The following is a 23,037-nucleotide window of genomic DNA, read 5'->3' as shown; positions in this document are numbered from 1 at the left end:
CCCCTTCCCGCCCCCTTGCCGCGGCCCACCTGCCCGCCGCGGGTTAAGGCTGGGAGGCCGCAGCGTGCGGCGAGGGCCGCCGCACATGCGCCGTGAGGAAAGATGGCACCTGCCGGCTGCTGCTGCTGCTACTGCTGCTGGGGCGGCGCTGTGGCCGCCGCGGACGCCGCCCGGCGAGTCCTGGTGCTGCTGTTGCTGGGGGTCCTGTCCGTCGGGCCGCGCCCGGGTGCCCTGGCCACCGAGCACTACTCGCCGCTGTCCCTGCTCAAGCAGGAGCTGCAGCACCGGCAGCAGCAGCAGGAGGCCCAGGCAGGCGGAGGCTGCAGCCCGCAGTCAGGGGACTGGGGAGACCAGTACTCGGTCGAGTGCGGCGGTGAGTGGGCGGCGGGCGGGCGGGCGTCCGGGTCGCCGGGGGCGGCGGGGCCATGGGAACGGGCGGGCTCCCGGGCCGATGTGCCGCGGCGCGGCGTCTGCTCCTGCGGGAGCCGGCTCGGCCAGGTGTCCTGCCGCGGCCGCTTCCCGCCGCCCGCACCCACGCCGCTGCGCGCCCTTCTCTGGTAGCTGCCGGGGCCAGGGTGCTGTCAGAAAAGAGCTGACAGCATGTTCCTGGGACCAGGGCGGTCTCTCCGGAGTCCCCGCAATTGTTGAGAGGGTAGAGGAGGAGATGGCAAGTGGCCTGGGGCAGCCCCGCTTCCAGCTCCGTGCCCCGCGGGCGCCAGGGGAGCGAAGGACGGAAACACGGAACGACAGAGGTTGACCGGGTCCCCTGGGCGGTCGCCGGGCCCGTCTTAGGCCTGGAAATCAGGTTTTTTGACCTGGGTTGGATGCCTTGTGTTAAACAGAGTCTCTCCGAATTCGATCCCCGGAAGAAAGAAGGGAACCAAAGAGCAAGCCTGTTTTATCTGTTCGATGACATCTTGCTTCCAGTTATTTAAGGCGGACCTGTGACCTGTCCGGTGTCTCCCAGAGAGTAAGGGGGCCCTGCAGGCCTTGGGCCCGTGTAAGTCAGAGCCGTGCGTATTAGGACTAGGCCAGCTCATTCATTACGATGGGCGCTATTGCGCTCAGTTTGATAAGTCATGACAGATGCCTTAGGGGTAAATACGTGTGTGTGTTGAGTTTCCATCAGGTCTTTTTTTTTTTTTTTTTAATTTTTAAATGTTTTTTTATTTATTTCTGAGAGAGAGAGAGAGAGAGACAGCATGAGCAGGGGAGGGTCAGAGAGAGGGAGATACAGAATCTGAAACAGGCCCCAGGCTCTGAGCTAGCTGTCAGTACAGAGCCGGATGCGGGACTCTAACCCACGAACCGGGAGATCATGACCTGAGCCGAAGTCGGGAAGTCGGATGCCCAGCCGACGGAGCCACCCAGGCGCCCCTCCATCGGGTCTTGTCACCCTTCAATCTCCCTTCCCCGTCCTTTTCCTCTTCCCCCTAATTCCATCAAGGCTTGCTTCTGAAAGGTCTGGGTCTACCTAACTCACCAGGAACTGGCTGGTTGCCTTTATGACTTGACAGCGGTGTGCTTGAACATTGTGTAACTGGGAAGACAATAAGCATTTTCTAGTCACGAGGAGATGTCAAGATTAGCACACTCTGATTTCCTTTTAGCACAATCTGACTCCCTTAAGGAAGTCTCACTCATAGACTTTGTTTTGTAGTGGGCCTTGGCTGGTAACCGCATAAAAACCCCGGGCCGGCATTGTATGGTGGGAAAAGAATGGCTTCTTAGGCCGGCATTGTATGGTGGGAAAAGAATGGCTTCTTACCTCGGTCGCTTACTGTGACTCTGAACATGTTAATTGCTTACCTTTGCAAAATTACCTCCTCTGTAAGTTGAAGGCATGGTTCCCTAATTACCGGGTTTCATTTTCTTCACAAGAGTGATGTGGGGAAAGTGAGAAATAGCCAACATATATAGAGTGCTTGCTGTATGCCAGGTGCTGTTGTAAGAGTAGGTTGATTAGCCTATTTTTCCTTCAGTCTGTCGGAACACCAGTCACTACCTCATTGGATGGTGGCTCCTTTTCTTCACATGACGAAACAGAGACACAGTCAAATCATCACTTTCCTGCGGGCCCACAGCTGTAAAAGGACGGGGCCAGGTGTTCAGGCTCCGGACAAAGGTTTGTCTTAGACACTAAAGTCATTATAGGTAGGAAAACACATCTGTAGTGTGTGCTAGCATATAGAATGTATTATGTAAACCTTAGTTTCCCCATCCCTCTTACAGTCATGTGATGCTCAATGGCTCCAGGAGACACAGATTCTAGGCAGTGGAATATAGGAATCGATTTATAGTATGAAACGGATTAATAGTATTGATTGAGGCAGCTTATTTCTCTCTATGCCTTCAGGCTTATGCCAGTCTTTGAGTCCTCATTTGGGCCAACTCTGACCTGTATTCCGCTTTTCCCCTACGCAATAGAACTTTTCATGAACTAGGCGTTTGGAGTTTTCCTGTCCATTCTACCATTCCCTTCTATGGGAAAACCATTATTCAGGGTTCTTTGTGTCAGAGGGTAAACGCAATAGTATGAGGCTTTAAGCATCGTTTTTCAAATGTTTCAGCTTTTTATTTATCTTCACCATGTAGTATGTAGTTTCTTAGTTCGGCTGTTCCGTGTGTGGCATGAGTGAGTCTCTGAGCTAGCCTCCCCTGAGCTGACATGAATGTCCCGTACTTGCTGACAGGCGCTGAAGTCATTTGGCTGCCATTGCTGTTCTCCCGTTAATAATTCCCAAAGGCAACTGCTTATGCTACTTGGCACTCCGGCTGCGGGACGTGACAGAGGCCATCTCTGTTACGGTAGAGACTCCCTAGATGTCTCTCATTTCTCCCTCCTCCTCTTGGACAAGTAGGTAGAAGCTGGACCCTGTGAAACTGCCCCGGTCCCTCAATGTCCTGAGAAGAACAGATGCGGGAACAAATTCAGGATTTACAACCGATCATATCATAGCCCAGGGGCTCACGTTCTGAATCCAGAACCCCCTTCTGATCAACAGAAGGGCCTAGAGAAGTGCCAGGATCCAGAACGAATCAGGCCTTGAGAGCTTTACCCTCTATTAATCATGTCGCCGTCACCTGCCGGCCTTTCCAGCCATGAGCCTGTCCATGTCAAGCCGGTCCCGATGCAGAGGACAGACACAGAAGTACCGCCACTTTTCAGGAGCCTTCTCTCAGCTTTCGGATTCAAATGGCTGCATTGATACCTGCGGGGGTCTAACTCTGCACCCCTTCCAATGAGCTGTATGTGTATTCTGGTGACACTGAACGCCCAGTGATTACTGGGCCAAAGATCATGTATGTCTCTGTACGGTAGGAGCCCACAGGTCTGAACAGCGCGCTGGCAATGCCTGTTCATGCTGTGGGGCCCACCAGCAAAGGGAATGCAGTACCCTGGGATCAGCCTCATGCTCAGTGGGCTGCGCCCCATCGAGGCCCAGCTGCAGAGGTAAGCGTGGATGACCGGGGCAGCAGAGGTCTCAGCCTGACTTTACTGTTCCCGAGCCCCCTTCAGCTTTCTCCTCTGGCACATTTTTACATTGTATTTGAAAAGCATGTATAACCACACACATCAGATCATCTATTTGCCTGTGGGAAAGATAATCCTTTTTAAAAAGTGAACACTGTAGGGGCGCCTGGGTGGCTTAGTCGGTTGAGCGTCTGACTTTCGCTTAGGTCATGATCTCGCGGTTCGTGGGTTCGAGCCCCGCGTCGGGCTCTGCACTGACCGTGCAGAGCCTGCTTCAGATTCTGTCTCTCCCTTTCTCTCTGACCCTCCCCTGCTCACGCTGTCTCTCTCTCTCTCTCCTAGAAATAAAAAAAAAAAAAATAATAATAAAAAGTGAACACTGTAATGTACATTATCTTTCAAATAAAAATCAATTTCCACAGGCACCTGGGTGGCTCAGTCGGTTAAGTGTCCAAGTTTGGCTCAGGTCATGATCTCACAGCTTGTGAGTTTGAGCCCCGAGTCAAGCTTTGCACTGACCGTGCAGAGCCTGCTTCAGATTCTGTCTCTCCCTTTCTCTCTGACCCTCCCCCACCTTGCAGTATCTCTCTCTCAAAAATAAATAAATAAACATAAAAAAATAATTTTCCCTTCCTTGTTACCTTTGCCCCGTTTGCAGTTTGGATTTGCAGGAAGAAATAAGGAACAGAAGGGTTTCCCTGCTATTCCCCCCGTGGTTTTCTGTGTATAAACACTGTACGTTATTTAATCCTCAACACTGCAGCATGTACTTTTTTTATCCCCATTTTACCTAAGGTGAAACTGAGGCAAAGAGTAATTAGGGAAGGTCCTGCAGTGGAGTGTAGAGCCAGGATTTGAACCTGGCCTCTTCACCGTTTATGCATTATTTCCTTCGTAATATCTGCTTATTAGTATACTTTATTATTAATGATCAAGTCCTACAGCGTTCATGTTTGTCGAAAGTTACATTCTTAAATAACTTCTAGAATTTTATATTTTCATATATGTAAGGATGCTTCACTACGCTGAATAGTTTGAACTGTAGAGCTAGAATGGATCTGGTCTTTCACAGGACAGCTATCTTGTGTGCCTCCCACTTGCTGCTGCTCAGTGCTTCAGACCCTCGGGAGCCAGGAGCTCCAGCTGGCTTCCCCCAAGTGGACCTTGTTCTGGTGCAGGAAGAGACCAATGTTCTGCAGGCCCCCCGAGAAATGCCTTGAAGAAGGAAGAGGGCTTTGCTGCTTTGAGAGGGGCCAGGGTGGCATCAACAGAGACCAGAGCAGAGTGAGCTTGGGAGAGGTCTTAGAGAGGCCTTAAGTTGATACTGTAGTGTTACAGATGAGGCAAGTTCAGGTCTAGATAAGCTATAACATGTAACATGGATTTAAGAATTCGTCTCTGTCCCCTCTGCTTTTCCTGCAAAAGCTACATTGCATCTTCTTCAAAGGCGCCGTTCACTATGAGAAATACATCTCTATGTGTTCTTTACGGACCAAGACGTATTTTAATAGTTCAAACGTGTGCACCTCTCCTAATCATTTCAAAAACACTTTCACTTTTCCTTCTTTGAAAATGTAATACATTATAAATTATAAGGACAGTAACTTTGTGATTTTTTTCTTTTCTTTTTTCCTGCCTTCTTGAGACTTTTGTCTGCTCCTAAGTTAGGTGGTCCTGGTACTTGATGTCTTTCTGGAACTGTGGAAATGGCCACCTTCCTCCAGCTGGCAGCATTAGTACTATCTATGCGTAATGTCTCAGTCAAGTTCAATGGTTAATTTACAACCTGAAGTAATTTTCCTTAGTTTATTGAAATTAGTCCAAGATTTGAGTTTATTTCCCATAGTTCTTTGTGAAGAAAAGGGAATTTGCATCTGATTTGGGAGTTGTTAACCGTCACAAAAATAAGGAAGTAGCTATAAGCCTGACTGTGTTTTTAACAGTCAGTAAGACCTCAAGATGGTCTATATCTTTCTAACTAAAGGAGTCAGTTATTTAAATACATGTAATCGGTCTTCTTGCTCATAACACTTAAATCATTGCTACGCCTTAGAGGTAGCCAGGAATCAGTAGAGGGAAACTTTTATAATGAGAGTTATTTCCTTTTTTTGTTCTGGCTATGAGGAAGTAAAGAACATTTTAAGCCCAGTCATGGTAACTGTGGTAACCCTTACCGTTAGTATATTTGCTTGATCCATTTTTGCCCTTGGCCCTGATTCTCTGCGCGTGTTATCACATACAGTTTCATGGCAAATCTCTTCTACTCTTTTTTTTTTTTTTTTTAAGGTCTACAGAAGTAAATTTTCCCGTATAAGATAACTAGCTTATTTTGAGTACAGAGACAGAGGCATAGAGTGAGAAAGAGATTTATATATTTGTCTCCCCTGGCGCTGGCCACTGGGTTATCACCTGGAAATTGCCTGCCTCTTTTGCATCTTTCAGAAAGCCTTCTGGTTTAAGAGTTGCCTTTTATAGCATGAGATCTATGAAGATGATAGCTGTGCTATTTGCATACTCATTAAGCTTTCTCAAATAGATCTATTCTTAAAAATTCCATTTACCTTTTTTTTTTTTTTTTAAATGTTTTATTTATTTCTAGGAGAGAGAGAGAGAGACAGCGTGAGCAGGGGAGGGTCAGAGAGAGAGGGAGACACAGACTCTGAAATAGGCTCCAGGCTCCGAGCTGGCAGTCAGCACAGAGCCCGACGTGGGGCTCGAACCCACGAACCGTGAGATCATGACCTGAGCGAAAGTCGGACGCTTAACCGACTAAGCCACCCGGGCGCCCCTCCATTTACCTTTTGAACAGCCTGTACACCCATAGATGTGTTCGGCTTTGGGTAATGAGGGGTCGTTGCTCTCTGGATGAGAGCAAAAGATAATGTGGCCTGGGTTTTCAAACCTACCCTGCGTGGAATGTGCCTACAGGAAGTAGCAGAGCACTTTGGGTATACGGACTTTTTAAGAAGTTCTACAGTATGTAGACACAGTTTGGCTTCATTACACTCCCTACATGCTTGGCTGCCTGACCAACTTTTGAAGCTTCTCCCTTTTCACCATGTGATGTTCTAAAGAGGCCATTTTATCTTTTTTGTTTGGACTCGTTATCTTGCAGATAGAATAAACACAAAATTTATTGAAGTAGCAGAATTTGAATCCTTCTCACTTCGGGTTAATGCTCTCTTAACATTTTCATTCTGTTATCTTTTTTGTTTTTCCCTTTTGTTGAAACGTGACGCCTATGTAGAAAAATGTATCACAGGTGTTTTCAGAAACTGAGCAATCTGTAACTGGAAGGAGCCCCAAATAAGTAACTGATATCTGTTTTTAAGCTTGCTAATAAAGTACCCCCCACCCCCACCCCCCCGTTCCCTTTGTTTCGTTCAGAGATAATTTGGTATGGCTTTATGTCTGATTCGAGAACCAGCACAGTGAGATTTTTCTCTGCTCAGGTTCCTGCATCCTTCATGTAGACACTCAGAAATCCTGGGTCAGATGGTCCACCTCTTCTACACGAAAGAGCATTTGAATTCTCTCACGGCCTTTTCCCGCCTGCAGTGGGGTATTCAAAGCGACTCTGTTCCCTTTTCACTAGTGGTTTCACATCTTTGCCTTTGTGCTTCAGCTGTCCCAGTAGGGTTGATGATGTTTGACAGCATGTGTTTACAGACAGAGTCTTCAGGTCTTAAAAGTATGTGCCACTTTGATCATCTGATGCATTTTAATCCATGTACGACCCCAGGCTAAGTGAATAGCCTTTTTGCCTAAGGCTGGCTGCTCACTTTGCTGGCTCCAGCATGCCGCCCCCCCCCCCCACCCATTTGTTCTTGAATCAGCACTTCATAATTTACTTCCCTCCCTCTTTTCCCATTGTGTGCAGCTGACCAGCTCCTTTTATTTTGTTTATATATATATATATTTGGTTTTATACATTCTTGACACTTGTTGATACTTTTCTGTGGGTTAATACAGCTTTGATCAGATTATGTTCACGCTTTGTTATAAAACCGTTCTGTCTCTTTAAGATGGCTTTCGCAGATCTTGGTTCTAGTGGATTAATTATATGTTGACTTTATAATCTCATTCCCAGTGGGCAGCCTCTAGCTTCAAGTTGTTTTATGATAATTTACACATCTTAGGTACTGATGAATGAGACTTTATTAGAATAAAAGAAGCATATGAATTCAGAGGAGAACACCTACTCCTATTACTTTTCCTGTTATTCCATTCTGAGAGAAATTTACCATTTGGGACCATCAACTAGTGTGATGTACATGGTCCTCAACGGCGGTTGACTTACAAATGCAGAAACTGATCAAAGCAACAGGCAGCGGAACTGATGCTGCAGACCAGCTGCTGGCCTTCAGGTCGAGCCTCCAGCCACAGCAGTGCTTTCTGCTCTTCCCAGGTCACCCTACACCTAGGACTAGAATTGCCAGTAAGTATCTGGCGCCTGACTTCTAAGTCCTGGCTCATCGGTGGGAAAAGCCCAGTCATCCTGGTTTCCAGGTGACCTTGGCACACTGTTCTAACTAGAGTGTGGTTGAATTTCTTATAAAATGTCTCCCTTGGGGCGCCTGGGTGGCTTAGTCAGTTAAGCGTCCGACTTTCGCTTAGGTCATGATCTTGCAGTTCGTGGGTTCGAGCCCCACGTCGGGCTCTGTGCTTACTGCCAGCTCAGAGCCTGGAGCCTGCTTCAGATTCTGTGTCTCCCTCTCTCTCTGACCCTCCCCTGCTCGCGCTTTCTCTCTCTCTCCTAGAAATAAATAAAACATTAAAAAAAAATAAAAAAAAAAAGTCTCCCTTCAGGGATTGGCTCCGAGAGTGCCAAGCTTTCAGGCGGTTTCACGTGCAGACGTGACTGAATGACAAATACGCGGTATTTCTAATGCCCCCCCCCACCCCGTGTCATCTCCTCCCTAGGAGGTAGTTTGATTGAGAAAGATGCAATCAGCAGAGAACTTTCCCACCATCACAGCTATAGTGCACTGCAGCCCTAGGGTAGCTTCTGCCATTTGTCCTGGCGCTGTGCGCGCTGTGCGGAGTTGTGGGAGCCTCTGCAGAGTGGAGCATACCCCCTGTGCTGGAGGTCTCATCCCCTCTTGTCCTCCATCAGCATACAAATGGCTGTGATCGCTCCTGTCTGGAAAACACAAGTAGCCTAGACAGGACCACATGTCCTTCCATCCACCTCTTGTATCTCTCTCTCTGCTTCCTTTACAGCAGAATTCCTCAGAGGAGATGCTTCAATGCACTGTCTCCCCATCCCTAATTCTGTGCTGAACCTACTGCAGTCCGCCCCTCGTGTCTTTACCAAAACTGCTCTTCTTAAAATCATTGGTCTGTGGGGTTTGGGAGGACAGGAAGGAAGTCTGATAGCATTGGTAGGACCCAGCATGGGCAGAATGAGTGGTGGCAAGTGGACCGTGCACCTCTGTTGATGTGGTGTCCCAGAGCACAGATGTGGCAGGCCTCAGCTTTGCGATTTCTTTGACTTGTGACTTAAACACGCCTGTTAACACTGAGCTCATTTCTCCACATGTGTAATCCGCCTGAGGTACATTCTCCCTGCCTCAGAGGATGAAGGACCAGGGAAAAGAGTGTCGCAAGAGCATTTTGAAAGCTGTCAAGTTCTGCGAAGACCAAAATAATCTTAAGAAGGAAGGAGAAATTAACGAGAAAAAAATGGCCGTTTCCAAGATTTGGATATGTTGGACCCTTGAACAATGCAGGAGGGTAGGGGCACCAACCCATTTCCTTCCTGCCCCCACACCGTCAAAAATCCATGTACAACTTCTGACTCCCCCAAAACTTAACTACTAATAGCCTACTGTTGACTGGAAGCCTTACTAATAACAAGTAGTCAATGAGCACGTATTTTGTATATATATTATATACTGTGTACTTAAAATAAGGTAGAGAAAAGGAAATGTAGTTAAAATCATAAGGAAGAGAAAATACATATACAGTATCATACTATATTTATTTTTAAAACTCTGCGTGTAAGTGGACCCACACCATTCCAACCCATGTAGTTCAAGGGCTGGTCCTACCAACCTGTAACAACCATATCCTGTGCATTGTGGGTGTCATATCCATTCCTCACAATAGCCCTGTGAGGGTATGTGGTGCTGGTTGTTCCTGTTTTACAAATGAGGAAACTGAGGCTGAGAGATACAGAAGGACTTGCGCAAAGTCAACCAGTTAGGCATCTGATCTGGGTCAGTCTGGTCCATAGCCCACGCTCTGAACTGCTTTCAGACTTTGACTCCACACTAATTCCTCTTTCTCTGACTTCAGATTTAAATCACATTTCACTATAAGAGCTGGTTCTTCGAAAATACTGGCGAGTTTAGACAGTTCTCTCGCAAGGCTAATCAAGAAAAAGGAGAAGAAACAAATATTTGACTTCGGGAATAAGGGAGTATAATGAAGAATGAAAATCATTGTAATAACTCCATGTATAGTTTTGTGGCAAAGATGGAGAACAATTCAAAGAAAGTAATTCTTTCTGTTTTTCTTTTTTTCTTTTTTTTTAGAGAGTACACGAGCAGGGGAGAGGGACAGAGGGAGACAGAGAGAATCCTAAGCCAGTTCCATGCTCAGCACGGAGCCCGACATGGGGGTTGATCCCACGACCCTGGCTGGGGTCATGACCTGAGTGAAAGGAGTCAGGTGCTCAGCCGACTGAGCCATCAGAGAAATGTTCTTTAGAAAAAGGGTTAGTTACCAACTTGATTTGCCCTCCTCTTAAATATCTTGTCCCCACCAGGGTCAGCTCTTTTCTTCTCCTCACATTTAAGCTTCCCAAGCTGTCAAAGAGACTCTACCTGCAGCCCATGTTTACTGATCCGTCTTAAGTTAATGGTTATCAGATTCATATCTGTAGCTCTTACCTTTCTCTGGAATTGGCCCTTGACTGTCCCTAAAATCGTTCTTTCTTCTAAACCCACCACTTCAGGTAACGGCACATCCCCTTTTATTGCTACACAAATTAAAGCCATGTCTTTGTCCCCTTCCCATGCCTAATTTCTCTCAAAGCCCTGGCTTTTTTTTTTTTTTTTTTTTAAAAAAACCTCCTATATCTCTTTGGAGTCTGACCCTCCATTTTCAACCCAGTGGCCTCCATCTTTGTTTGAGCTGTTCACGTGTTGTAGTTGGCCATNTTTATTGCTACACAAATTAAAGCCATGTCTTTGTCTCCTTCCCATGCCTAATTTTTCTCTAAGACCTTTGTTTTTTTTTTTTTTTTTTTTTTAAAAACCTCCTATATCTCTTTGGAGTCTGACCCTCCATTTTCAACCCAGTGGCCTCCATCTTTGTTTGAGCTGTTCACGTGTTGTAGTTGGCCATGGCCTCTCTGCTCTCGTCTTCCGGCCCTTCTCTCCTCACACAATCACACAAGTGTCCGTGACCTTTCTTCTGGAGCCTTCAGTGGCTTCTCAGGGTTGAAGACGGATGGGAGTAAATGAACTGCATACTAAGGTTGAGCAAGAAAAGGGTTGGGACATTAGAAGCACACTGCCTAGAACAAATCCAGAATAAGTGAGTTAGAAACAGGGCAATGTTAGGATTGATAAATAGATCCAAGAGTTGGTTTTTTTAAAAAAAGAATAAAATAGATAAATCTGACAAGGCTAACACATAATAGGTGAGCAGACGCAAACATACATTAGGAATGAGGGGCTGTGTGGACAGTGGTAGAGGCCATTGGAATGAAGAGACAGATGTGAAGAAATCCCTGCCAATAAGGCTAAAAATATGAAGCAATAAATAAATGTCCAGGAAGATGATCTGGAAGAAAAAGATGAGATTCTGTAATATTCTCAAAACCCATGAACTGTGAGATTATGACCTGAGCTGAAGTCGGACACTTAATTGACTGAGCCACCCCGGCGTCCCATGTAGTAATTATCTTTAAATATTACTTGCATTATCTGAGTAGGAAGAAAACAGAGGCTTTTCCTAATTGTGTGAAAATCTATACCATCTCAATACAGATGGTTGGGTTGTTATGGTAAAACAATAAAAGCCATAGGGAACCCTAGGTACAACTATAATAAGCTGTTTTTCTCTTACAGACCTTCCCAAATCAGTGAAAAACATTGCTGACAGCAATTTAATACAGTGGTGGGGGTGGGAAGAAAACCGTAACACAGTTATAAAAATCCAAAGTAAAATATTAATAAGTTGAAGCCAGAAACTAATGATGTGCCTTGACCAATTAGAATTTATTTTAGAAGTACAAAGATGATTCAATTTTTAAAAAATTGAATTAATCACCTTAGTAGGTCATAAAGAAAAATCATGATTACCTTAAAGAAATTTCCAAAAGCACTTGATAAAGTTCAGCCTGCTTTCCTGATATAAAAATTTTGCTAAAACAAAGAATTGAAAGGGGCACTTGGGTGACTCAGTTGATTAAGCATCCGACTTTGGCTCAGGTCATGCTCTCACGGTTTGTGAGTTGGAGCCCCACATCAGTCTCTGTGCTGACAGCTCGGAGCCTGGAGCCTGCTTCAGATATTGTGTCTCCCTCTCTCTTCATCCCTCCCTTGCTCACACTGTCTCTCTTAAAAATAAACGTTAAAGGGGCGCCTGGGTGGCTTAGTCGGTTAAGCGTCTGACTTTCGCTTAGGTCATGATCTCACGGTTCGTGGGTTCGAGCCCCGCGTCGGGCTCTGTGCTGACTGCCAGCTCAGAGCCTGGAGCCTGTTTCAGTCTGTGACTCCCTCTCTCTCTGACCCTCCCCTGCTTACGCTGTCTCTCTCTCTCTCTCTCTCCTAGAAATAAATAAAACATAAAAAAAAAATAAACGTTAAAAAAGTTTTTTAAAGAATTGCTAAAACTGTAGATTAATGAGCAGAGGAGTACTTTACAAAATTTAATCTATTCAAGTTTTTTATTAGCCTATGTGAAATTTTACAAATTTTCTATAGAATTTATACATTCATATTTATTGTGATTAAAAAGAAAGTTGGTGGATAGTCATTGGTTGAATCATATTTGTTGAGCATCTACCTTGTTCCATTCACTGCTCAGTGGTCTTCAAAACCCGAAATGATTCCTGTCCTTGTATGTGAGTATTACAGTTCAGTGAGGGAAACCAGCAGTAATGGAAATCACACAGAAATGTGAAATCACGGCAGCTTAAAGACCTTACGAACTAGAGCACAGTGAGGGGAAACAGCTTGCTCAGGGAGTTTCCGGAGGATGTGAACATTAGCATCAGCTAGCACTGATATTTTTAAAAGGGTAGAGGCACACCTCTAATCCCCATTGTGAAGACAAGGAAACTGAGACAGAGAGACTAAGTAATTTGCCCATGGCTACCCTCTAGCAAAGTGGTGGAGCTGCGATTTGAGCCCAGACAGTCTGGTTCTGGTGATCTGTGCCAGAGAGAGTGAAGGGGGACCCAGAGGGCATCTCATATGTAAAACGGGCAGGACAGGCAGAGAGGTCTAGGCAGAAAAATAGCATATTGTAAATCTCCTGTCTTAGCTGGCTGGAGCTAAATATTTTATCTATGCGCATTACTGAATTCCTAACAGCTCTATTAATGCTTCCTTATTCAGTCGGTAATTGTGTCATCTACATGTAATGATATCGAGGTCTTTTTAATATTTATACTCCTCTAGCGTCTTATTGAACTAGATAAAACCTCCAAAAAAGTGCTCAGTACTAGTACTCCTGCTGATTCCTGACGTTAGTACTTCATTGAATGACCCAGGGTTTCAACTTTTGATAAGACTTTTCCATTGAACATTTATGAACATCCAGTGAGAAGATGCTGTACATGGCTATGGGTTAACATTGATGTATTTTACCGTGTAAAGGAAGGATTCTCCTATTCTTTGTTTTTTCTTTTTTATGTATTTAAAAAAACTTTTTAAAATGTTATTTATTTTTGAGAGAGACAGAGTGCAAGCTGGGGAGGGGCAGAGAGAGAGGGAGACACAGAATCCGAAGCAGGCTCCAGGCTCTGAGCTGTCAGCACAGAGCCGGACGTAGGGCCCGGACTCACCAACCGTGAGATCATGACCTGAGCCGAAGTTGGATGCTTAACCGACTGAGCCATTCAGGCGTCCCTACAGTTTTAACAATTCTGGTAAAAATCATACAAGGACTTGTAGGTTTTGGATCCTTAACATAATGACAAGTTTATCTCAAGGAAAAATATTGATCCAAATAGCCAAGAAACTTTTGAAAAAAAAATTGATAAGCTTTCCTTTACATTAAAATGTGTGCATTTATTATAAGGATACAATATGAAAACAATGTGATGGTATTGAAGTCAATAGGCAGATCATTATAAAGGAATGAGTCAAAGAACAATAAAATACAGGTTTGTTTTATAGAGCATTGAAAATTTAAAGATACTAACTAAAAATGATATATAATCTCACTAAGTTTAAATACTGCAGAAGAAAGTTTTATCATATGGGGAAGTGTTTATATTATATTGTTACATGAAAAGGGCAGGTTACAAAACAATGTATCTCCGTTCTCACAACCTAATGATAACAATAGCAGCAAACATCTACTATCTCTTCTTTTGTACCAGAAACTGTACCAAATACTTCAGTTATATCTCCTTACTTATTTTCTGTTAAGTTTATTTACTGATTTTGAGAGAATCCCAAGCAGGCTCTGTGCTGTCATCAAAGAGCCTGATGTGGGGCTCAATCCCTTAAATGGGGAGATAACGTGATCCAAAATCAAGAGATAGACACTTAACTCACCAGGTGCCCCTGTATCTTCTTGTTAAAATCAGCCACTCCTGAGAAGTAGATACTATCAACGACCCTGTTTTACAAATGAAGAAACCAAAGATTGATGAGGCTATTAAGTCAGTGATCAAGAGCCAGTAAGTTGTTGCAGAGGACAGAAATTCAAACCCAGTCTGTCTGATTTCAGTATTGTCACTCTTTTTTTTTTTTTTTAATTTCTAGGAGAGAGAGAGACAGCGTGAGCCGGGGAGGGTCAGAGAGAGAGGGAGTGACAGACTCTGAAACAGGCTCCAGGCTCTGAGCTGGCAGTCAGCACAGAGCCCGACATGGGGCTCGAACCCACGAACTGCGAGATCATGACCCAAGCGAAAGTCGGACGCTTAACCGACTAAGCCACCCAGGCGCCCCTCAGTATTGTCACTCTTAAGTACGTTAGTCACACCAAAGTTTTCACAGTGGTTCTCAATGTGTGGTAGTGTTCTAAATGACTTACTTTTGTTTTGTGATTTTTAAAAAATATTTTCTAGAATGAACATGAATTACTGTAATTTTTTAAACCTCAGTGCTTATATAGATTGGATAGTCATCTGTGAGAACTATTATAGTTGGATATAAATTATTTCTAAGCATCCTTTTAAAAATCTAGAAACAGACCCTGGTGACTATTATAAAGGTGGTGTTCAAAATTATTCTGAGATAACTGGAAAACAGACATTCACTTCTATATCTTAGTCCAGAATAGATAAAATGACTTAAAAATTAGCAGAGGAAACACATGATTTACAAAAGAAGAGATGCCAATGGGCAGTAAACCAAAAGTTTGTGCAATTTTCAGATTAGGAAGAGATAAAAAAGAACAGAATACTCTGAGCAGAGTGAAATAGACTGTCTTCTACACTGTTGGGTGGGAATGAAAATATTACATCCTGGGAGGGAAATGGGGCAGCATATGTGAAAGGTCTTAAAGCTGTTTACATCCTTTGCCTCGGCAATTGTATTTGTTAGAATTCAATTGCCAAGTTGGGTGAATTTAAAAAAATATAGGTCAAGCGTACTTATAAAACATTTTTTTATCATAAGGGGGAAAGGGCAGCCTAATTACCCAAAGATGGTTAGCCTTCACGTAAGGGGATGAGTGGTGTGCAGCCACTTAAAATTCTACAGATGCATATTTATTGAAACTGAAATGAATCCCACCACGTGGAGGGATTGTTAGAAGAGAGTAAGGCCACGTATATGCAATGCTCACTGCAGCACGTAGCATATCGCAAGCCCTCAAACGTTAGCCTTAGGAAGAAATAGGTGATAAAGTGTTTCCAGCTACCTACCAACAACCATTACTGCTTCCTCACAGTTGTCAGACTAAAGCCTTTCTCTTGGCTCCAAGACTCCCCAGTCTGACCACTCGCGTTCCAACCTGGTATCTTTTATTATCCAACAGCAGCTCCCTCTGGCTAAGATTGTCTGCTTTCTGCTCCTTCGCATTTTCTGGCCTTTGTACTTCTGTATACATCACTCATCCCACAGTGGTGGGAATACCCATTTCCTCTCTGTTCCCCAGTCTAGACCCACCCATCCTTTTATTTGTTTATTTTTTAAATTTATATCCGAGTCAATTCGCATGTAGTGCAATAATGATTCCGGAGTAGAATCCAGTGATTCACCCCCTGCATATAGCACCCAGTGCTCATCTCAGCAAGTGTCCTCCTAACGCCCCTTGCCCATTTAGCTCATCCCTCCACCCACCTCCCCTCCAGCAACACTCACTTCTCTGTATTTAAGAGTCTCTTATGTTTTATCCTCCTGTTTTTATATTATTTTTGCTTCCCATCCCTTATGGTCATCTGCTTTGTATCTTAAATTTCACATGAGTGAAGTCATATTTGGCTTTCTCTGACTAATTTCACTTAGCATAATACACTGTGTCCGTGTTGTTGCAAATGGCAAGATTTCATTCTTTTTGATTGCCGAGTAATACTCCATATACCACATCTTGTTTATTCATTCATCCATCAGAGGACATTTGGGTTCTTTCCAAACTTTAGCTATTGTCGATAGTAATGCTATAAACACTGGGGTGCATATGCCCCATTAAACAGCACACTTGTATCCTTTGGATAAATACCTAGTGGTGTAGTTGCTGGGTTGTAAGGTAATTCTGTTTATACTTTTTTTGAGGAACCTCCGTGCTGTTGTCCAGAATGGCTGCACCAGTTTGCATTCCCACCCGCAGTGCAAAAGGGTTCCTCTTTCTCTGCATCGTCGCCAACATCTGTTGTTGCCTGAGTTGTTAATTTTAGTCATTCGGACAGGTGTGAGGTGGTATCTCACTGTGGTTTTGATTTGTATTTGCCTGATGATGAGTGATGTTGAGCAATCTTTTATGTGTCTGTTAGCCATCTGGATGTCTTCTTTGCAGAAGTGTCTATTCATGTCTTTTGCCTATTTCTTCACTGGATTATTTGCTTTTTGGGTGTTGAGTTTGAAAAGTTCTTTATAGATTTAGGATATTAACTCTTTATGTGATGAATCATTTGCAAATATCTTCTCCTATTCTGTCAGTTGCCTTTTAGTTTTGCTGATTGTTTCCTTCACCATCCAGAAGCTTTTTATCTTGATGAGGTCCCAAAATAGTTCATTTTTGCTTTTGTTTCCCGTGCCTTGAGAGACATATTGAGTAAGGAGCAGCTGTGGCCAAGGTCAAAGAGGCTGTTGCCTGCTTTCTCCTCGAGGTTTTTGCTGGCTTCCTGTCTTATGCTTAGGTCTTTTATCCATTTTGAGTTTATTTTTGTGTAGAGTGTAAGAAAGTGGTCCAGGTTCATTCTTCTGCATGTCGCTGTCCAGTTTTCCCAACAGCATTTGCCAAAGAGAATGTCTTTATTGCGTTGGATATTCTTTCCTGGTTGGTCAAAGATTAGTTGGCCATATGTTTGTGGGTCCATTTCTGGGTCCTCTCTTGATCTAAGTGCCTGTTTTTGTGCCAGTACCATACTGTCTTGATGATTACAGCTTTGTAATACATCTTGAAGTCCAGAATTGTGATGCCTCCAGCTTTGGTTTTCTTTTTCAGGATTGCTTTGGTTACTTGGGGTCTTTTCTGGTTCTATACAAATTTCAGGATTGTTTGTTCTAGCTCTGTGCAGAATGCCGGTGTTATTTTGATAGGGATTGCATTGAATATGTAGATTACTTTGGGCAGTATCGACATTTTAACAATATTTTTTCCTCCAATCCATGAGCATGGAATATTTTTCCATTTTTTTGGTGTCTTCTTCTGTTTCTTTCATAAGCTTTCTGTAGTTTTCAGTGTATAGATTTTTCACCTCTTAGGCTTATTCCTAGATATTTAATGGTTTTTGGTGCAGTTGTAAATGGGATTGATCCCTTGATTTTGCTTTCTGTTGCCCCATTATTGGTGTATAGAAATTCAGCCAATTTCTGTGCATTGATTTTATATCCTGCAACTTTGTTGAATTCATGAATCAGTTTCTAGTAGTTTTTTGGTGGAATCTTTTGGGTTTTCCATATAGAGTATCATGTCTTTTGTGAAGACTGAAAGTTTGACTTCCTCCTTGCCAGCTTGGATGCCTTTTATTTCTTTGTGTTGGCTGATTGCGGAGGCTAGGACGTCCAATACTATGTTGAATAACAGTGGTGACAATGGATCTCCCTGTTGTGTTCTTGACCTTAGGTGGAAGGCACTCAGTTTTTCCCCACTGAGGATGATGTTAGCAGAACCCACCCATCCATTTAAACTCTGCCTGGGCCTTGTGAAATTTAACCTTCCAGCTTCAGAAATCATTCACCATCCAGGGCTTCTTTGGTATATCAGCTCTAGTCTGCAACTGTTAAGACAGACACAAATGAGAATTTATCTCTGTCGGTTCCTATGGTCCCTTGAACACAATTTGATGCTCTTTAATGACTGCTGAATTACAGCATAGGTTTAAAAATAATTGTTGAGGCAAAATTCACATAACATAAAATTAACTGTTTTGCAATGAGCAGTTCTGTGACATTGAGTACAGTCACAATGTTGTGTGGCCACCCCAAAACTCTTCTGTCACTCCTAAGTAAACCCCCTCACCCCTCAGCAGTTTCTTCCTCTTCCCTTCTTCAACCACCGATGTGCATTCTGTCTATGGATTTACCTTTTCTGGCTATTTTGTATCAGTGGACTCACACAATATGTGACTTTTTTTGTCTGGCTTCTTTCATGTAGTTTTTGTTTTGGAGGTGCTTACTCATATTTTGGAGGTTTTTACATGTTGTTATATGAACATGTAAAGTATTTCATTCTTTTTAAAAATTTATCTTTAATTGAATATTTCCAAATACAGGCAAGCATTTTAGATGTAGCTTAGGGTAAAAAGTCTCCAAATTTTGAAATGGTTAAAGTATAAATGTAGATTTATTTTGAAAAATAAAGTGTTTTACTTACTAATGGTGACTGTAGTACTTCATCCTGTTTTAAGGCTGAATAATATTCCACTGCATGTATATACCACAGTTTACACATTGTCTGTTGATGGACATTTGGGCTGTTTCCACCATTTGATTATTGTAAATATTGCTACTGTGAAGATGCATGTACATGTACTTGTTTGATTCCCTGTTTTTAGTTCTTTTGGGTGTATACCTAGGGATGGGATAGTAGGACAATATGTTAATTCTGTGTTCAACTTTTTGATGAACAAGTAAACTATCTTCCACAGTGGCCACACCATTTTACACAGCAATGTACAAGGCCTCTAATTTCTCTATATCCTTGCCAACACTTATGATTTCCCATTAAAAAAAAAAAAAAGCCATCCTTCTGGGCATACCTCACTGTGGTTGGATTTACATCCGCTACTTAATAATGGTGTAGAGCATCTTTTGATTTACTCTGTGGCCATTTGTGTATCTTTAGAGAATTGCTTATTCCAGTCCTTTGTCCATTTTTTTATTGGGTTGTCTTTTTTTTTGTTGTTGAAGTCAGTAGTTATTTATATATTCTGGATTCTATACCCTTAGTATGTATCATTTAACATTAGATCTCCCTGGCTTGACTTTGTTCTCCCTTTTGTGATTTTTTTTTTAACCTATGGTAAATGCTGCCAGGTAGAGATGTCTGAAAAAGGGATCTTGACAACTACTGTATTAATGACTGGTTGTGAGGTCAGTCACTGACAGCTGTGCAAGATATTTGGCAACTGTAGAATGTTATGCAGCCGTAAAGTGGAAGGTAGGGTTTCCCTTTTAGTGCTTTTTTTCTTGTCCCTATTTTGATTTTGTGGATTCTTTGTGTGTGCGTGTGTTCTTAACATTGTAATTAACAGTTAAACACCTAAAGCCATACATTTCAGGTTCGGAGAATAACCAGGAATATTTGCTTTACAGAGTCATCCTTTCTGAACTTCCACGACTCAGACTGCGAACCCAAAGGGCCGCCACCCTGTGACTCACTGCTTTCCCTCAACACTGAAAAGATCCTGGTACGCATCTTCTGTACATGCATCTGTTTTTATGACTTAAAGCACAGTGGTACATGTTTCAAAAGGCACAGGTCACCTCTGTTTATCAACTAGGAGTTGGTTCCGGTTGGTTCTATTTGCATAAGATAAAGATAGATCATTTGGTATTTAGTTACATTAAATTATTATGACTTATGGATTGGATGGTTGATCATTCTAGACCTCGGCCTTTGTACTTTTAAGTTCCAAGGAATAAAGGGGAGATTATGGCTGAGCCTTACTTCTAGGAACCTAATGTATTTTAAGGTATAATATCATATTTTTCCAGCCTTTGCCTGTGTGGATATGTTTTATATCTATGTTTTTAATTATCAGTACGAGCTGAACTGTGTAGGAGGCCTTTCCACTCCAGGAATGAGTTCCTGGCACTATGTAACGTCTGTCTCTGCCTGTCCGTGTTCGCACGTACACCCCTCCAGCCTCGCTGCCTCGGGTGCAAGGCTCTTTTTTTTTGTTCACACTAATTCTCTGAAGCTGAGTTGTTCTTTCACTGCTCAAGGTGAACATGTTTTTTCTCCAGGCCTTTTCCTTCAACATCCATGTAGATACTGTTTGCTTCTTGTGTTTAAAATTTCCCTCTCGGTCGCTCTTTCTTCTCCAGATAAAGCTTTGCCTTTGCATGTGAGAAGTACTGAAAATGGGTAGAATTTGCAAGCAAGAGAATGATCAACAGATGTAACCTAACTCATTGCATAGCAGTCAACTCGATGTATGGAAGAACTTGAATTAGACTGGTCCGCAACCAGAATGGGCTAGCTTGTAGCGAGTTGGCCATCACTGAAAACACTTAAGTGGAAATTGGATAATCCTTACCTTGGGTAGGGGATTAGATTCTCAGAATTATCAGGGACCTACCGTCCTACTGACAGTAATTCAAGTATTTTCTCCGTGTTGCATTTCTAGTTTAAGATGGCACTAGCTAGTAACCTATGGGAGAAAGCTCATCAATCTTGGCCTTTCATTTTCCCTAGGTTGAAAATATGGGAGTTCGACTATTCATTTCTTCATTAATTCTCCAGATATTTATTTTGCACCTATTATGTGCCAGGCGTTGTGCTAAGTAAGTACTGGGAATAATACCACAGTGAGCCAGCTAGCCTCAGTCCCCGCACTCGTGACTTCTAGTCACTAACCAGATAATTATCCAAATAAACATAGAGGTACACCAGAGGATCAACATAGTCTCCCTTAAATCAGGTAGGACAGCTTTCAGAACCCGAAGTGTAAGCAGCGACCTGAAGGATGGGTTGGAGTTAGTGTCCCAGCGAAACGTGGGGCTGTGTGCATAAACATCTTTGATTGGAACTTCTCCCCGCTGTCTACAGAAGATATCTATAGGTGCAGTATTAGAAGTGGGAAAGACTGTTTCTAGTCAAGAAGTTAATCTGTCCATACTATATTTTGCCGCCCCACTTCTGTTAGATGTTATTTCTAGTTGCTTGGTAAATGATTTCTTTTTTGTTGTTTTTAAGTTTATTTATTTATTTTGAGAGAGAGAGAGAGAGGGAGAGGGAGAGAGGGAAACCCCAAGCAGGCTCCGCATGGTCGACACAGGACTGTGAGATCATGACCTGAGCCGAAATCAAAAGTAGGATGCTTAACTGACTGAGCCACCCAGGGACCCCAAGAAAACGATATCCTTTTATGGGATTTCATTTGTGTTTTCTTCCTCTACCTTTCTGCCCAAAGGCATGGTAAATGGGAAACTCTCATTGAGTACTGGATGAAATAATTAGACTTTTTAAGTACTAAAAGCATTATTCTATTCAGAGGCTCCTTTTCTTTCTTGGCTGTAAGCAATTTACAGAGCAGAAAAATGTTTTACATCTGTGTGCTTATCTGTGGCCGCCTGACAAAGAGGAAAGCCTTGTATCTGGTCATACCGGTTGTATGTACTGTGATGCCTTCCCATGTTGTTGAATCTGTGGCTTCTTAAAGAAGTCTTATGGGGCACCTGGGTGGCTCAGTCGGTTAAGTGTATAACTTCAGCTCAGATCATAATCTCACGGCTTGTGAGTTCGAGCCCTGCATCGGGCTCTGTGGTGACAGCTCAGACCCTGGAGCCTCCTTCAGATTCTGTGTCTCTCCCTCTCTTCCCTTCCCATGCTCATACTCTGTCTCTTTCTGTCTCTCAATAATAAATAAATGTTTAAAAAAAAAAAAGCCTCATGAAGATCTCACTGTAAGGTTCCCCATAGCTGTGTGGAAGTTCCAGCTATAGAGCAAAATGAGAAAGAGCTGACCGACTTCCTCTCTAGTCATCAGGGTTTTACTAGAAAAAGCTAAGTGTTAAGCATTCGCACAGTAGTAGGATTTTCAAATGTTGCATTTTGTCTGGAGTCCTGAATGGAATAAAGTGAGCATTCATCCTGATGTCGGATGCCCTTCTGGCCTATAGCTTTCAACCAGTGTTTTAACCACAGGCAGCTTATTCTTGACTTGTTTTATAGGCAGACTAAATATCACGCTGTGTCTGAATATCAGTTTAGATTTTGAGAATCTAGGGAGTATAAGCGGAAGTGCCTTGTTACTCTGTTGAGTCCATGAAGCCCAAGGGGCCACACAGTTCATCATCTGCTAATGACCACCAATCATTAGCCGAACAGCACAAACAGTAGTTAGAAGAGACTCGTGTGTAAAATTATTTGGTCATCACATATGCCTGTAGGCATCCATACTATGCATTTTTTAAAAAGAGGAACTCAGTTAATTGGGATGTCACTGAGTTCTAACGCTGTGGTTTTGCCAAAAGCTGTGAATCTTTAGTCTCTCGCTGCCTTAGCTTCTCCTGTCTCTGTGTGTGTATAAGTTTTAATTGTATCTTAGGTGCATCTCATATAAAGTAATCATTTTAACTTGTACCCTGTAGGCTAAGTGTATCGCAACTTAGCATCAACAGTTAAATCTTCCGGGGAAGTGGCCACTGAAGTGTCAGACGGGATTTGTCTCCAGCACACTGTAGAGCCATCATTTCATATGGTGGACCTGTGCTGCCTGTAAAGTCACTCCAGTTGCTAAGCTAACTTATTTATTTTGTCTGCCCCTAGTTTCCACTTTTGGTGTAGTTTTCCTGCCGAATAGGCATATGTCTGCATAAATTCTCCATAGGCAGTTTACCACATTCAGTAGGGTAGAGATGTTCGTCATCTGCTGTGCATTTTCTACTAGAATGTCTTGTTTCTTGGTCAGGTTTTGTCAGTCCCTTTACGCTGTCATCTCTGGACAACTTGTAGCTCTTATTTCTAAAGTGTTTTTAGAGTTTAAAAAGCAATATTCTGTCATCCAGCCGCATTGGAGGACTAGATCATGGCCATTG

At 43.1% G+C, this 23,037-nt stretch overlaps 1 protein-coding gene across 4 annotated transcripts in view; it reads left to right on the top strand.

Annotated features, from left to right (window-relative positions):
* Positions 1 to 58: 58 nt before the first annotated feature.
* Positions 59 to 23,037, top strand: part of TTC13 (tetratricopeptide repeat domain 13) — an 87,180-nt gene continuing 64,201 nt past the window's right edge. For all 4 annotated transcript variants that reach the window (XM_039241254.1, XM_039241252.1, XM_039241251.1 and 1 more), the window contains exons 1-2: positions 59 to 373; positions 19,588 to 19,682. In XM_039241254.1, the coding sequence (XP_039097185.1) occupies positions 103 to 373; positions 19,588 to 19,682 (366 nt within the window). In that variant the 5' untranslated portion in view covers positions 59 to 102. The remainder of the gene's footprint in view (positions 374 to 19,587; positions 19,683 to 23,037) is intronic.

The sequence above is a fragment of the Hyaena hyaena genome, unplaced genomic scaffold, assembly GCF_003009895.1.
Source record: "Hyaena hyaena isolate Hyena2069 unplaced genomic scaffold, ASM300989v1 scaffold_193, whole genome shotgun sequence".
Lineage (NCBI taxonomy): Eukaryota > Metazoa > Chordata > Mammalia > Carnivora > Hyaenidae > Hyaena > Hyaena hyaena.
Note: the sequence above shows the minus strand (reverse complement) of the source record. Positions and strands in the feature narration are given on the sequence as shown.